This window comes from Phascolarctos cinereus, unplaced genomic scaffold (assembly GCF_003287225.1).
Source record: "Phascolarctos cinereus isolate Bilbo 61053 unplaced genomic scaffold, phaCin_HiC Scaffold_726;HRSCAF=1367, whole genome shotgun sequence".
NCBI lineage: Eukaryota > Metazoa > Chordata > Mammalia > Diprotodontia > Phascolarctidae > Phascolarctos > Phascolarctos cinereus.
In genome coordinates this window covers 40,014,366-40,031,930 of record NW_027556098.1, presented here as the reverse complement: position 1 = coordinate 40,031,930, position 17,565 = coordinate 40,014,366, and the positions used below count along the sequence as shown (strand labels likewise).

Sequence of the window (17,565 nt, the reverse complement as noted above, 5' to 3'; positions counted from 1 at the left end):
AGGATTGATTATAGATTCAGATTTAGAAGGGATTTTAGAGGACATCTAGTCCAACCCCATTATTATACAGATGACAAACTGAAGCCAAGAGAGATGTTAAATAACTCACTTTGCATAGGGAATGTTTGAGGAGGGATTTGAACTCGGGTCTTCCTGACTCCAAGCGTAGCACTCTATCCACTATGCCCAGGCCTGAGAGGATAAGGCCTTATGATTCAAATACCAAGTAATATAATCTGGTTGGAGTATAGAGAGGAGATAAGGCAGATGCAAATACATCCTCTTGGATGTTATTTCAAGTGATAAAAACCACATCCATTTCTACTTAATACAGCCAAGTCACAGTGAGAACTCTCCTTCTGGATCTTTGGGAGTGTGGCTGGAGAAGAAGTAGCAGCTACAACAGAAGAGGCATAGCAACCAGGCAGGTGTCTGTCTCCATGGGGGTTGACTCCCTGTGAGATGGGGGGAAAGGCCTGCCTGGAGACACGGCGCACAGCCTGGAGGGCCCTGCTACATAGTTTCTTACTGATGTCTGAGGAGAGGCAGTAGTGGCATCACCAGCTTTGTTCATGCCCTCCCATGCATCTCTCCTTTGGGTACCTCACTGCTTCCTCTCAGCACAGGAACTGGGCAACAGGATATTGGTGTCATTGTGTATGTTTTTTCCTTGTTCCACTTATTTCAGATTGCATAATAGAATACAAGTCTTCCCATGTTTCTCTAAGTTTTTCATATTTTAAAAATAACACAATAATATTTCATATTATAATCATACCATAGATTGTTCGGTTATTCCCCAATTGATTGGTGCCTACCTTTGGTTCTAGTTTTTTAACACCGTAAAAAGTGAAACTAACAATTTACATCAGATGTAGACTTGGCATTATCTGTAGAACCTCTTCTCGGAGGCTTTGTCCTAAATTTCCTTCACTCGTCAAAGAGCTTCTACATCACTGCCATTGTGGCTCTATGGCTTCTAGACCAAGTTCCTACAGTAATTGGCTTGACCTAGGAGGAACACCTTACCACTCTGTCACTGCCATTTCGAAGTCATATGGTTCCTTGCTCTCCTGAGCAGTCATGTGGTTCTGGGAAATTGGGGTGGTGCGGGTATTACAATTTGTACTGGTAGAAAGGGTACTGAATTACTGAAATATTATCTAGTACTTCATTAAGTGCTCTTAAAGCATTCAAGATATGGATACAACTGTTAGTGCTGATTTCTCTTTTCCATTTTAGTCTGACACCTAATTAGTTTTCATTTCACAGCAAAAGCAGGCTTGGCAATGCAAAAGGGAAAATAAACATTTTAAAGATGAGTAAAAAGACCAGCTGAATAAACTTTTAATTTCTGTCTCTCTACTTTTTATCTTGGCTCTCCATTATGAATACAGAGGGTAACGTTCCAAAGGCTTCAAAAAAGGCAGCGGGAATGATAGTGGAGTGGTTAGAAAATGAACACACAGTTGGGAGAAAAAAAAGCAGAAAAACTCGCTTCTTTCAGTATACACTTGATCCTAAAGTGAAACGATCAAAACAAAAATGATATAATAAAAATGCCTGGTCATTTTAGTTTTTCAAATAAAGATTATTAACCACTCTCATAAAACAACAGTATTGGACTCTAACTATTTATATAACTTTAAAAGAATTACTTTTTTAGTGCTCTAAGATTGAAATTTCTAGTTTTAGTTCCTGTTTCTTGAGTAAAATAATCTTAAGCAAATAAAAGATTGAGTAAAAATGTAATAAAAACCCCTTTATATTTGCTTAAACCAATGATAAATTGTTACCTTTCCGCATACAGGGCATCCTGAGGGTTCCTTCTTATATCGGACCACACTCTCTCCGCTGGTTTCAAACTCTTCTCTCTTCACACGCCTGACTCCTTAAATTGCCAAACACCACCCCCCCAACCAAAAGAGAAAAAAAGAATCAGTTTTTACATTCGGTACAATGGAAGCTCCCACTGCAAGTGTTGATGTCCCATATGATTTGCGGTGACATATTAGGATGCTGTACACACAGTAAACTTTATACTACTCCTCCACTGGCTTCTATTCTGATCATTATCTGACAGCAAAAAATCCCACTGCTATTGGAAAACAAACACTATGTCTATGATAGTGTGCCTCTTTTTTCAAACATGTGATTTATATCACTCAACCAGTACTTATTAAGCATCTATTTATATGTAATACTGGGCTAGGTACTGGGTATACACATACCAAAGTAATACAGTCCTTGCCCTCCAGAAGCTTACATTTCTCCTGAGAAGATATAGTATGCTTACATACGATGCAAAATGCATTCAAGGGCAAGACCAGGAAAACAATAGACACAATAACTATTATAGTGTAAATATAAAGAACAACCAAACAATTGAACCTGAATGCTGCAAAATTATAACAATCAAGGTTGGCCTCCAAAAAGAGATGAGGAAGATAATTTCCCTAATGGATGGGATGATGGGTGCACGATACTGTATGTGGTATCAAACTTTTTTGGCATCTTGGAAAAATTTTTTTTCCCCTTTTCCTCTTTTTTTTTTTTTATAAGGGATGGCTATTTGGGAGAAATCAGAGGAATACAATGGGAAATACAGGTGATATAAAAACAAAATATTTTTTTAAAAAGTCAAAATAAATACAAAGGGCTTTTGTTGGGGGCAGGGTTGAGTCATTAACAACTGGAGGAACCAAGATAAGCCTCTAGAGCCAAGTCTTGAAGGGAGCTGAAATCCTAACAGCTCAAGAGGGAGAGCATTCTAGTCCTGGGAGGTGGGAAGAGAAGGGGAAAATGCAGCCTGTGCAAAGGCACAGAGGCAAGAGGTGAACTATCATGTATGGGGAACTGCAAATGGCTACAATGCTGAGTATATGAGCGTGAGGGAACACGTAATCAATCCGGAAAGGCGGGCTGGAGCCAGATGGGGAAGGGCTTTAAAAATCAAACATGAGATTTTGTATTTTATCCCAGAAGCAAAAGGAAGCTATAGAAGATATCTGAGCAGGAGAGCCACAGGGTCAGACCTGTACTTTAGTAACATCAATTTGGCAACTATAAGAAAAATGGATTAGAGAAGGGAGAGACCAATTGGGAAGTTATGAAAATAGTTCAAGTGAAACGTGATTAGGGCCTAACCAGACTGGTTGTGGTATGAGTACAGCAAAGGGGACAGAAAGTAGAGACGTTAAAGAGGTAGAGTTGATGAGACTTGGTAACTGATTAGATTTGTAGGGCAAGGGAGAGTCAAGCATCAGGCATAATTCCCAGGCTGTGGACACAGGTAACCAGAATAGGGACCATAGGAATAACAAGAGGGTCTAAGGGGAAATATACTGAGTTCTATTTTGGACACATTTGAGATGCCTACAGGACATCCAGGTAGAGATGTCTAGCACAGAGTTGGAGACAAAGGACTGGACCTCAGGAAAGAAATGAGAGCTGTATATGTAGATGTGCGATTCATATGTATAGATAGGATAGTGGAGCTCATGGGAGCTGTTAAGAGAGCACAGAGAGAGAGAAGACACAAGTTGGAGCCCTGTGGTACACACCCAACATAGCAAGTGAGACATAGACGATGATCCTGCAAAAGAAGCTGAGAAGGATAAGTCAGACAAAAAGTAGCAGAACCAAGTAGTAGAGCCACAACAGCAAAGCCATTAACATTCAGGACTAAGAGAGAATCCAGAAGGAAGGGTCAACAGCATCAAATACTAGAGAAGTGAAGAGGAATAAGCAATGAGAAAATGCCACCAGATATAGGAATAAAGAGATCACTGATGACCTTGCAGAAAGCAATTCCAGCTGGATGACAGGAACAGAAACCAGACTGTCAGTCAGTTCATCAGTCAACAGGAACTTGTTAAGAGCTAACAGTTCTAAGTTCTGAGGATACAAAGAAAGGCAAAAGCAGTCCCTATAACCAGGAAGCACACATTTCAAAGGGAGATACATGTTATTAACTAGATATATAAGATATATACAGAATAGATGTAAGGTAATCCTTGTTCACCTTTAAAAAAAAAAAGTCAAATCCTAGCAAGTGTCCATTGTCTAATTTGGGATGTATAGCTTCATGATAAAAAGTTTTCAAAATGGCATTTTAATAAAATCTTATTAATACAATAAAAAAATTTCATATCCAAAAACTTTTTCTACCATTGTTACTACATAGTCTTTACTTCATATGCACACCCATTACATCAACATATGACTAAGCACTCTATTTCATTTTTAAAATAGCATTAATACTCTTGCTTCCACTGGAATGTCCCTCTTGTACTTGGCATCTTACATATTCACAGGTAATATTTCTCCTCCAAGCTTCTTGCGGAAACTGAAATTCAACACTATTACTAAGTACAGAGGTCTGGCTAAGTGATTTTCAGTTTATTTTGATACATAATATGACATGGCAAAAAGAAATAATAGCAGAAGCATTCAATCCAAATGTACTCACCTTCCAAGTGTCTCCTTTGGTGATCCAGCATGACATCCTTCCGGTAGAACATTTTATTGCATACCTCACAAGAAAACTTCTTATCACCATGCTTCTTCTTATGTTTGGAGAGGTTACTATTGGTAGAAAAGAATCTGAAACACATCTCACACTGGAATGTCTTCTCGTCTGCCAGAAGAAGAAAAAATGTTTTCAAAGAGTTATTCTTTCCAGCAAAAATATATAACATACCCACAGCAACCATCTTCATTCATAATGATAACAAATATCAGGAAAGAAAGGCAAGGGAAAATCATCATGAAAGGAACATAGGATGAGTATTTCCAGAAGCCAAAATCTACATTCAAAAATTTCATTTGTACCAATAAATTTAGTAACTAAAAAAACCCCAAAGCAGTCTTATCTAAAAATATCTACCCTATTCCAATTAAATAACTAAAAAAGAATGACAACCATAACATTTGGAAAGTTCCACCTTTGAAAGTGACTCTCCAAAGCAAAAAAATTATCATTTTCTCTAAAGAAAGTTGCTCTTTTGTAGCTTTTAATATAAGACTAGAGAAAAATTGTCAGAAGTATTCATTTTTCTGTTTAACATGGGCCAGGTGGTTGGGCATGAGGGATAGGAGAAACTAAGTGATTGTATTCAAAAGATGTGCATATTCGTTTTTATATATAACCAAATTATCCTTTTGAATGAAAACTAATGACATCTTTTTACCAATTATATCAATGTAAATTTTTTTTTACTGTGGTTTGTTTTCTCTAACTCCTTAGTTCTAGTCAATGTATATATCATTTTACTCTTAATGTGAGTTTATTTGTGACTTCCACCAACAAGTATAGTTATTCAAATAAATGAAGCATTTTTTATGGAAGATGGGAAGTGACAGCCTGTGGTTTTATCTTCCTAGACCAGGGCTGGGGAACCTGTAGCCTTAAGGCCACCCTCGGTCTAGGGAGCTCCCTCATGAGGAAACTCCATCCCATCTTCTCCAGCAGACTGCCCCCTGTCATCCCTACTCTTTCATTTATTTCAGTCTCTGCTTGTCTATTGATTCATTTCCTACTGCCTACAAACATACATCATGTTTTCCCTATTCTGAAAAAAACATTTACTTGATCCATTTCCACTAACTAGCATCCTTTATCTCTTTTGCCCTTTGTAGATAAACACCTTGAAAAGGTTATCTACAATAAGGCTTCCACTTTTTCTTTTCTCACTCTCTTCTTAACCCCTTACAGTCTGACTTCTAACCTTATTATTCCACTGATGGTGCTCTCTCCAAAGTTACTAATGATTTCTTAGGGGCCTAATCCAATGGCTTTTTCTCAGTTCTCATGCTTGCTGACCTCTCTGCAGCTTAGGATACCTTTGATCACTCTGTCCTCCTTAACAATCTCTTCTCTCTAGGTTTTTGGGACACTATTCTTTCCTGGTTTTCCTCCTACCTGTCTGACTGCTCCTTATCTATCTCCTTTGCTGGCTCCTCTTCCAGATCATGCTTTTTAACTGTAGTCATCCCTCAGGGTTCTGTTCTGGGCCCTCTTCTCCTCTCCTTCTATACTACATGATTTGGTGATCTCAGCAGTTCCCATGGATTTAATCACCATCTCTATGCTTCTGATTCTCAAATCTACCTTTCTTGCCCCAAGCTCTCTGCTGACCTCCAATCTTCCATCTCCAACTGCTTTTTAGACATCTTAACCTATATGTCTAGTAGACATCTTAATCTGTGTCCAAAACGGAACTCACTATCTTTCCCCCTAAACACTACCTTCTCTGTCTCTGTAAAGGGCAACCCCATCGTCCCAGACCCCCAGGCTCACAACCTAAGAGTAACACTGGATTCCTCTTTATCTTTCACCCCCCACCCTCCATATCCAAGCTGTTGCCAAGGCCTGTTGATTTCACCTTTACAACATCTCTTGAATACATCCTTTCTCTCCTGACACAACCACCACTCTAGTTCAGGCCCTCATCACCTCACACCTGGATTATTAGCCTGCTGATGGATCTATCTGCCTCAAATTGCTCCCTACTACAATTCATCCTCCATTAGGCCACTAAAGTGATTTTCTTGAAATGCAGGTCTGATTATGTCTTCCCCCTAGTCAATAAACTCCAGTGGCTTCCTATTACCTCCAGGATCAAATACAAAATGCTCTGTTTGGCATTCAAAATCCTTCAGAACCTATCCCCTCCACCTTTGTATTCTTCTTACATCTTACTCTCCAACATGTACTCTTTGATCCAAGGACATTGCCTTTCTCACTGTTCCACAGAGAAGACATTCCATTTTAGCCCTGAGCGTTCTCTCTGGCAGTCCCCCACACCTGGAATGTTCTCCCTCTTCTGCTGCAACTACTGACTTCCCAGGTTGTCTTTAAAATCCCACCTTCTACAAGAAGCCTTTCATAATCCCTCTCACTTTCAGTGCCTTCCATGTTATTTCTTATTTATCCTGCATTCGGCTTGCTTTGTAAATATTTGTTTACATGTTACCTTCCCTACTTTAGAATGTAAGTTCCTCGAGGACAGGTATTGTTTTGCTGTATCCCCAGCACTTAGCACCTATCATGTCATAGGTGCTTAATATAAGTTTACTGACTGATTGAGTGATAGGAAACTCCTTCTACCAGTACAGACCACTAACTGTTCTTCAACTTTAGAACCTTGCCTGGGCATTGAGACATTAAGTGAGTTGCTCAGCCAATGTGTGTCAGATGCTGGACTTAAACCAGGCTGTACTGACTCCAAGGTCAGATTTCGCCCTAATTCACCACTCACTCTATTTCACTGTCACATACAACAGCACAAGAAAACAAAATATAAAAATTGAGCATGCAAACTAAAACCAACAGAAATCCCAAAAGGAGCATAAATGAATGTACCTGTCATTGCAACTCCTGTTATTTAGCAATGATTAACTCTTCTCCTAACCGCATTTCAGCTCCACATCTTTCTATCATACCATACTGCCGCTGCTGCTGCTGTGACTCCTGCCCTCAGATCCTGCTGCCCTGATCAGTAAGAAAAGGAGAGCTCTCTCCATCTTCCCTGGGCCCCTATCCATCAGCCATGCATTACAATGCAGCCTTGCTGCACTGCTGGCTGCTGAAGTAGGAACTCCCACTTCAGAGCTGTGCAGTCCTGAGTGACAGCCGTTCATGATTATCTAGCTGACTCCAAAACCATGACTCACCCAGCCATCTTCTTGCAAGATGCAACATCTATCAAATGCCTCTACCTTTTTTACCTCTAGCTCTGGAAAGAGTAATCAAATGAACACTTCCACTGCTTTGGGAAAGGGCATGGTGTCAACAGACTGCCTGACAGTTCTGCTCATCATCACTGTGACTTCCCAGACCAAAATATACTTCCCTAGTCACTTTTACATATTATCCTCCACCCACCTTACCCATAAGAATGCAAGCTCCTTCAGGGCAGTAACTCTTTTTGTATTTATATTTCTAGCACTTAGCACTATACTTGGCAAATGCTTTCAGTTATCTGAAAATGTGTACACACACACACACCCCCCAACACAGTAATACCCCAACCTTTTTTCCTGATTGTAATCTGCTTTGTTTATTGTGAGAATAATATTAATTTATTGATGTTATAGTTGAATTCTTTCAATTTTTATTTTATCCTCTGGTTCGAGAATATCAGGGCAGTTTTCCCTGATAATTTCTTGAAAGATGATGTCTAGGCTCTTTTTTTTATTGCTGTTATAGTTGCAGATATGATTACTAAGTCACTGCAGGTGATTCCTGAGACTGTAGAGAATGAAAGGGATCCTAGAGAACTAAAGAAGAAATGCTTTCCTCATTAAAAAAAAAAAGTGAAGACCATGGAGTTTGAAAACTATAGGTTAGCTCTTCTGGCCAAGATGGTTGTTTCAAGAGACCCAAGTGCTACATAGCTATTTTAACAAAAACCTGAAATGTGGATTAGACCAAATGGTGATCAAGAAATACGAGAAACTATACCAAGTTCTTTTTCCATGTTAGAATTGCAAAGAAAGTCATCCAAAAGCCCAAAGGCAATAAGAAAGGGGTCTAGCTAGCAAAGCCAGCACCACTGCAGGCTGGTAGGTTCTTATGTGACCAAAAAAAGGCCAGAAACACATAGAGAGCCTGCAAGGGTCTGAAGGCAGTAGGAGCTAAGTGCTCCCTCAAGAAATCCACAGGGCCCTGGAGTCAACCGGTCAGTGTCACTCGACTGCATACTATGTGCTGGGGTGCAAGAAGTGAGAAGACCGGAAAGGGGCCAGCTTATAGAGGACTTTAAAAGTCAAGCATGATTTTTGATTTGATCCTGGAGGCAAAGGGGAGCCAATGGAATAGAATTAATAGCAGGGGTGACCTGATCAAACTTGTGCTATAGTTTGGTAGCTGACTGAAGGATGGAAAACAGCGTGGAGAGACATGGCAGAGACCAACCAGCATGATTACTGCAGTAGGCCTGCAACAATATAGGATAAGCACCTGAAAGCAGGGTGACGGTGGTGTCAGAAGAGATAGAAGAGATGTGTTAAGAAAGCAAAATGGACAGATTTTGGTAACAAGTGTGGGGGGAGGCAGTAAGAGAGTAAGGAGTTGAGGATGACACATAAGAGATTGTGAGCCTGGATGACTGGGGAGGATGATGGTACCTTTGACAGTAATAGGGAAGTTTGGATGAGGGGAAAGTTTAGGGGGGAAAGATAAGTTCCATTTTGGACATACCGAACTTAAGATGTTAATAAAATATGTAGTTTGAAATGTCCAGGGGCAGCTAGATGGCGCAGTGGATAAAGCACTGGCCCTGAGGTCAGGAGGATCTGAGTTCAAATGCAACCTCAGACCAAACATGACAGCTGTGTAACCCTAGGCAAGTCACTTAACCCCAACTGCCTAAAAAGAAAAATGTCCAATAGGCAGTTGGAAATGAAAGACTAGAGATCAGGAGAAAGATTAGAGGTGGACAAATAAATACGAAAATCATTTGCACGGAGATGACACCTGACACAGGAGGAGCTGACAACATCACCGTGTGAAGTAGCACAAATGAAAAAGAGAAGAGGGCCTAGCACAAAGCCTTAAGGGACACCCTCTGGTGTCACAGGTGTAACCTGGATAAAGAGACAACAAAAAGGGACTGAGAAGGAACAGTAAGACAAATAGGAGGAGAACCAGGAGAGGGCAGTATCAGGAAAACAGAGAGAGAAGAGAGTATCAAGGAGTAGACAGTGATCGATAGCCTCAGAGGCTGCAGAAAGGTCAGAAAGGATGAAGACTGAGAAAGGTCACTAGGTTTGGGGACTAAGAGATCACTGGCAACTTCGGAGAGAGCAGCTTCAGTTGGCTGATAAGTTTGGAAGTCAAACCGTGAGAGTTAAGAGGGGAATGAAAGGAAAAGAAGTAGAATCATCGATTGCAAATAGCCTTCTCTAGGAGTTTTAGCTAGAAAAAGGAGAAAAAACATCAGGCTGTAGCTAGCAAGGATGGATGGCTCAAGTGAGAGTATTTTAAGGATGGAAGAGATATGAGCATGTTTATAGGCAGTAAAGAAGCCAGTAGACCAGAAAAGAATGAAAGTAAGTGATTTCTTTTTTGGCTGATGTATAGAAATGCTGATGATTTTTGTGGGCATATCTTCTATCCTGTAGAAGTTGTTTATATGATTTAATGGTTTTGTTGGGTTTTTTTGGGCTTTCTAAATAAAACACAATATTCTCCAGAAATTGAGGTATTTCAGTCTCATTTTTACTGCTATTTTTTTCCCTATGTTTTTTTTCCCTAAAGCCTGTACACAGATAGTTCTATAGCATTTTTTTTACAGAACTAGTCCTACAACTTCTAGGACTAAGTCAAATAATAATGATAACATAATAAGCAGCATTGATGTCTACCTCTCTTCCCTCAACCTTGCCCCAGAGACATAAATTTGCCAACTAAGAACTGCTTGAATTGAATTCCATAATTTTTTAATGTACTGAATTATTATCTTTGATGTAAATCATTCTTAAGCAAATAATTTCTAGTCTGCATTTAGGCCTGCATATTTTGATTATATTTTTGTTACTAATTATTATTCTAATTGTGCTATGGTCTACAAAAGTGATCTTTAAAATTTCTGCTTTTCTGCATATTCTTTATGCACTATCACGATCATTTTTTGTAAACGTTCCACATAGAGCTGATTAAAAAGTAAATTCGCTAGTAAATGTAATCAGTTTCCTCCATGTGTTTATCAGATATGATTTTTCCCATGTTCTGTTCACTTTGAAACTTTCTCTTTTTTTTAAATATCTTAATAATTTCTAAAATGGAGTATTGAAATCTACCAATATTTTTTCTCTACACACTTCTTATAATTTAGTTAACTTTTACTTCTATAATATTAAGTGTATATATATATATATATATATATATTCATATACAACTCTATGCATTATAAATACAATGCAGTTTCAGGATATAGAAGATAAGTGAACACAGTGGTGGGGGAGGTGACCAGGAAAGGTATTATGTAGAAAGTAATATTTAAGATGAGTTTTGAAGGAAATAAGGAATTTGAAGAAGTAGAAGTAAGGAGGAAGAGGATTTCAGGCATGGGGGATGATACTCACTGAAAAGGCATGGAGGGGGGAGTGAGGGGGAGAAAAATTTAAAACTCAAAAGCATATGGAAGTGATCTTTGAAAACTAAAAATACATTAATTTAAAAAAAAGAGGCAGGTTAAGAAAAAAAAAGAGAGCAAACTTAGAAAATGAAGTGGCTACTAAGTAAGTTTTCAGATTTCTAAAGAAATCAATTTCAAACATGATTCCGGAGTATGATAAACTGCTGACAACGATTGTAATATGTCCCATTAACTAAATGTAAACAGTAAGAAATACTGAGAAATGTATTAAAACTTGTACCACTTAGCTAAGTAATTTTAAACATTAATATGATTTCATGATAAATTAAAAAAAAAGGCATGGAGATGGAAGATTGAGTGTCATATGAAACAAGCAATAAGAAAGCCAGTTTATGGAGACCAATGAGTAAAGGAAGGACTAATGAGGCAGGAATGGTAGATTGGGGCATACTGTGAAGGGCTTTACAAGCTATACTAGAGTATTTTTGATCCTGGAGGCAAGTGGTTTCAAACTAAAATAGAAATGAGGGCCATTACATCATACATAAGGATCTTTGCAGGCCATATGTTAACTTAGTTTTAATAGACAACGTTATCTATGTTTTATTTCCTTTTAAAAAAATGTTTCCTCATTACATTTCAATCTGGATGGGCAGCACTTTGGAGTGTTGTGGGCCACATGCAAAGCTATGTATATTTAATGCCTTTGCTGGAAGCAACAGGGAGCTTAATGAGTAGGAAAGCAAAATAATCAGACCTACAATTAAGGAAAAACACTTTGGCAGGTATGCAGAGAATAGATTAGATTGATGTGGGATAGTCAAGCAGACCAGTTTTAAAAAAAAAAACCAAAACCATTGTGATAGAGGTGATGAGGGCCTGAACTAGGTTAATGACTGTGTGAATAGTGAGAAGAGAATGGACAGCAAAAGATGTTTCAGAGACAAAAACTATAATATTTGGCAACTGTTTTCAGGGCTGGGGAACCTGCAGCCTTGAGACTACATGTGGCCTTCTAGGTCCGTGGGTGCATCCTTTTGACTGAGTCCAAGTGATACAGAACAAATCCTTTTATTAAGGGGATTTGTTCTCTGAAGTTCGTATTCAGTGAAAGGGCTGTACTTGAGGACCTAGAGGGAGGACCTGAGTTCAAATCCGGCCTCAGACACTTGAGAGTAGCTGTGTGACCATACACAAGTCACTTAATGCCAACTGCCTCACCAAAAACAAAAACACTAGAAGAATGATGGTGTCCTGAACAGAAATAGGTTAGTTCAGAAGGTGGATGGGTTTGGGGTGAAAGATAACGTGTTCTGTTTTGGACATGTTAAGTTTGAGATTCTATGGAATATCAGTTTGAAATTTCTAGTAGGCAGTTAATGAGGTAGAACTAAAACTCAAGAGATGGACTGGGATTTGATCGTCTGAGAACGATAAGCATAGTGGTGATGAAAGCTGTATGAGGGGATGAAATTACCAAGAAAGAATATAGAGAGAAGAGGGTCAAAAACCAAACCTTTGGGTACACCTATAGTTAGTGAGTGTGATATAGATGACAACCAGCAAAGGATACTGGAGACTTGAAATGAATAGCTTGACACACTGGAGAACTGGTAGAGAGTAGAGTTACAAAAACACAAATGAGAGAGAATATTCAGGAATAGAGAAGGGTCGCCAGGGTCAAATCATGCAGAGAGATCAAGACGGATAAGGAATGAAAAAAGATCATCTGATTTGGCATTTGGTAACTTTGGAGACAGCAGCTTTAGTTGACTGATGAAGTCAGAAGCCTGGTTGTAAAGGCCTAAATAATGAGAGAGGAGTGGAAGCAAGGAGTATAGACAGATTTTTTCCCTAGGACTTAAGCTGAGAAAGGGAGAAGAGAAATAGGATAATAGTTTAAGGAAACAGCAGGTCTAGCAAATTTTTTTTAAAAGATGGGGTTAACATGAACATGTTTGTAAGAAGCAGGAAATCAACCAGTAGGAGGGAGAATTTGAAGATTAGAGAGAAAGAATGAACAAAGAATTATTAACTGAAACAAATGAAATTTAATTTAAAAAAATTATGACTATGGGATCTCCATACTTAACATATCAGCTAAAGTGATGTACTTGGAGTCTGGAAAACTCTGAACTCTACCCCTGGCTTAGTCACTTTCTGGCTGTGTGACTATGGGCAAATCACTTGAGTGAGTCCCAGTTTCCTAGGCTGCAGAATGGGGATAAAGATCTCTTTAAAAGTTATCAGAGGCTTAAATGTATACAAAGTGTTTAATACACTTTAAAGTACTATTTAAATGCCATTTATTTCTTCTTATATCAAAGCAAATCTTGAGGTTGTCTTAGTTCCATTTTGCACATGAGGAAAGAAATTCAAGCTCATAATGGTTAAATGACTTTTTTGAGGGTCACATAGTTGTGTTAGTCTGTGTGTTTTTAACTAGGGCTGTAATTTAATTATATGAGGAATTCCCAATGTGGGACTTTTCTACCAGTAAAGATTAGCAAGCACTCCTCAATTTATATTCTTAGAAACCACTTAAGGAACTGAGAGGTTTTGCATGATTTGCCCAGGGTCATATGGCTGATATGTGTCAAGGGCAAGGCTTGTCTAAAAGTCCAATTATATCTATAATTAGATCCGTTTTAATTAGGTCCAACATACCTAAGAAATACAGAAATTTCCAGTTGGAGTTGGAATACTACAATATGTCTTTGCTCCATGCTACATATTATGAAAAGTTAAGAAATTTATCTAGGAGACTGAGATAAACATGCTCCAGTGACCTGGAAATTTTAATCAAGCGTAAGCTTGGAAAAATAGACTGTCCAAAGATACAATAAAAGTGTGGTTTCATAATGAAAAATTAAACAATATATGTCAGGATATTGTGAATCCATGTGAAATCATGTAAAATAAGTGATTATGGTAAAAAGATATATTACTTATTTTTTAAAAATTATAGATGTGAAAAGTTGTAAGGTTTATTATATGTTTATTTCAATTTTTGCCAGTTAAATTTGTACACCACTGAATAAAGTTGTTCTTACCTGTTCTACAATTGTGAAATTCCAGTGCACTCTCTATTCGAAAGGACTTCTCACAAGTTCCACACCTATATCTGTATTCACTATCAATCTATTTTCAAATAGAAAACACATTCAGTAAAACAAAGAAAAACCAAAATAAAAATGAAGAATTAGCATTTGTTCACACTTTTCAAAAGCAAATCTTTAATGGGGCATGTAAGTATCCATTTCACTCAATATAGCTATTCAACTAATTTGGCCTTAACTTACTTTTCCAACCATATCATCCAATACTTCCCTTAATATAGCTTATATTTCAGCTAAAGTGTACTAATCATCACTTCTTTAAGATACTTTCCAGTATGTGTATTTTTTATTACACTGTTACCTCTACCTGATATACCTTTTCCTCTCAACTCCTTAATCACTCCTCCATGAAGCTTAATATCATTTCTTCAATAAAGAGTTCCCATAGCACTAAGCTCCCATATTATATGACAGCACTAAGATTTCATATTTTATTTTTAATTATAATTACTTACATACTGATTGCTATTAATAAAAGACAGGGATCACTTCTAATTAATTTTATATCCTCTAGGGTAGAAGTGTCAAACTCACAACCCAGTTTCTATTTGAGTTTGAAACCACTGCTATAGAGTACCTAATACAGTGTCAGGCACATAATACACATTCAAATATTTGTTTAATTGCAATTAATACATCTTTGAAACAAATATCAACTGCTTTTGTGTTCTAATGTTTCCTTTTTAAATGACATTACTTCTTCCATCCCCCCCCCTTTTTTTGCTTTTTGGTGAGGCAATCAGGGTTAAGTGACTTGCCCAGGGTCACACAGCTAGTAAGTGTCAAGTGTCTGGTCTGAGGCTGCATCTGAACTGAGGTCCTCCTGACTCCAGGGCCAGTCCTCTATCCACTGCACCACCTAGCTGCCTCTCTCTTCTATTTTCTTCTCAAATGCAATCTTACTTGGAAACAAAGAAATTTTCACTCCTGCCCATGAAATAACCCTACAAAGGACATAGTACTTTTAAGCAAATAAGGTCTCAATTAATTCAATAATATTAAGCTATTTCCATCTTATCTTCCAGCCTTCCTATTCTACCCAGTTGCTTCATCCTTTAATGTTACCTAGTAACTTTAATGCCTTAGTAGCACTAAGTTCTCATGTAAATCTTTTTTTTTCCCCCAGTAATAATGTCAGAGCCATTTACCTTTTCAATTGTTTTCCACTCACCTCATTTCTGCTGTGCTTATATGAAACATGCTGCTTTAGGCTTTCTTTTCGGCTAAATAATTTTGCACATTCTTCACATTTAAATAGCTTGTCACCTGAGGATGCAACCAACATTTAAAAAAAAAAAAGATTTGCCAGTTTAAACATGGAAATAAATAATTCAACCAGCATACAGGTCATTGGAAAAAGGATTTGGAAACCCTTCTAAATATTGGGGCATCGTCTTCTCTCTCTCCCCACCCACACTCTGGACCTTCGACGTGTCTTAACATTTAGAGAAATGTGCTCTCCAACTACATGTAGCAGCCACAAAAAGGTCACGTAGAACAATTCATCAAAAAGAAGCACAAGAAAGAGCAGCACATTAATATCACTTGGATTCTTTTCTTCAATAGGCTGAATTGTGTGAAGATTGGCAATTTGGCATAGAGTCAAACATAAACTTACCATGAGAACGGATATGTCTACTGAGGTTGCTGCTGTTCTGAAAAATTTTACTACAAATATTGCACTGATAGACCCGCTTATGCTCCCCAAGCTGCTTGATAAGCTTTCTTCGTATACCATGCCTGCTAGAAAGAATTAAACTCCTCTTGAGGGAGATAGTATTCTGATGATGGGTGAACCTGTCAGATTAGAAAACAAAAATGCTACATAAGAGATCTGGGAAGCTAGGCAAATTATGCAGGTCAATGAATAAACCAAAATTTAAAAGCAAAGTTGAGACAGTCATACAGACAAGAATTAACATGGATTCTGGATTAACAAAGAAGACTCCACTTCCATACCAGGTAAGCACAGATTCACGGCTAGAAAACAAAAAAGTTGGGTGGAAAAGAGAAGATTAATAAAGGATAACCACAAATTATGTTTTCTCATTATTCTTTATATATTACAACAAGTATCACAATTTTAATATTCCTTGTTCCTTTGCTCAAAATTAGGAAAGAGATGAAAGCTCTTTTTTCTTTGAAACACACACACACACAGACAGAGCAAAACCTTAAGTGTAATGTAAGTTTAATGCATTATCAACGATACACCCAGAAAATCTACTGTTGATTATTGAGTCACCATACAAACACACAATATTGCTGTTATGGCAGATAGGTGGCATAGAGTGCTGGGTCAGGAGTCAGGAAGACCTGAGTTCCAATTAGGCCTCAGACCCTGGGCAAGTTGCTTAATCTCTGTTTGTCTCAGTTTCCTCATGTGTAAAATGGAGATAATAATAGCACCTCTCTCTCAAGGTTGTTATAGGATCAAATGACATAATAATTGTAAAGCACTCAGCACAGTTCCTGGAACTGCTATATAAATGTGAACTATTATTATTACTATTATTACTGGTAGAATATAAGCTCCCAGAGATCTAGGACGGCTTCATTTTTGGCTTGGTATCATCACTCCCCAGCACAGTGCCTGGCATATTGTAGGCACTTAATAAATGAAGAATAATTGACTGGCCCCTTAAACTTAAGTTCCAATTTGTTTTAAATGTTTGTGCTATTCCTCACTTATTCAAAAGCTTAACAAACATTTATTAAGGGTCCTTTGAGGTGAAAAGATATTAGAAGAGATACAAGGATGAATAAGACATGGTACAATCTGGTAGGAAAGATAAGACACATATATAAATACCTATGCTACAAAAGAGAATCTGAGGTGGTATGAATAAATGCTGTTACTGATACAAGGAAAGTTTCTTGGAACAAGTAGTATTTAAATTGGATCTTGAAGAACGGGTAGGATTTCAATAATTAGAAATCAGAATAGGTTGGGAGCTTTGAGTATTCTTGTCTTAGAAAAGAGCATGGAAAAAGGGCAGAGTTTGCCTGAAGACGAAGACGGAAGAAATCCATATAGATTGGTCCCAGTGGCCCAACAGTCCACTATGCCTCTAGGACACCTCCCTCTCCTATACAAATGGCCAAACAAAACAGAATACCTTCTAATTCCAAGCCTCCTAGAATCATGACCAGGCACAAAAGTTCCCACAGCCAAAATTCACAGGCTTCTCTTAGTTTACACCAAGAAGTGCCAATGAGGTCTATAAAAACCCACCCACCTACCTAGTCTAAAGAGAGGTTCCCTAGATCTTTGTGCAGGGCTTCACCCATCACAATCTGCTGACCCTTGTAAGCAACCATCCGAGTCCTCCGGAATATCC

At 38.1% G+C, this 17,565-nt stretch overlaps 1 protein-coding gene across 3 annotated transcripts in view; it reads right to left on the bottom strand.

Moving 5' to 3' along the window:
* PRDM15 (PR/SET domain 15) overlaps window positions 1–17,565 on the bottom strand; it is a 178,280-nt gene that overhangs the window by 59,353 nt on the left and 101,362 nt on the right. For all 3 annotated transcript variants that reach the window (XR_013482842.1, XM_078146478.1, XM_020976245.2), the window contains 5 exons: window positions 15,843–16,021; window positions 15,396–15,490; window positions 14,159–14,246; window positions 4,472–4,639; window positions 1,797–1,891 (listed from right to left, as the gene is read on the bottom strand). Coding sequence is in view for 2 of the 3 variants with exons in the window: in XM_078146478.1 (XP_078002604.1) it covers window positions 1,797–1,891; window positions 4,472–4,639; window positions 14,159–14,246; window positions 15,396–15,490; window positions 15,843–16,021 (625 nt within the window). In the remaining variant the exon portion in view is untranslated. The remainder of the gene's footprint in view (window positions 1–1,796; window positions 1,892–4,471; window positions 4,640–14,158; window positions 14,247–15,395; window positions 15,491–15,842; window positions 16,022–17,565) is intronic.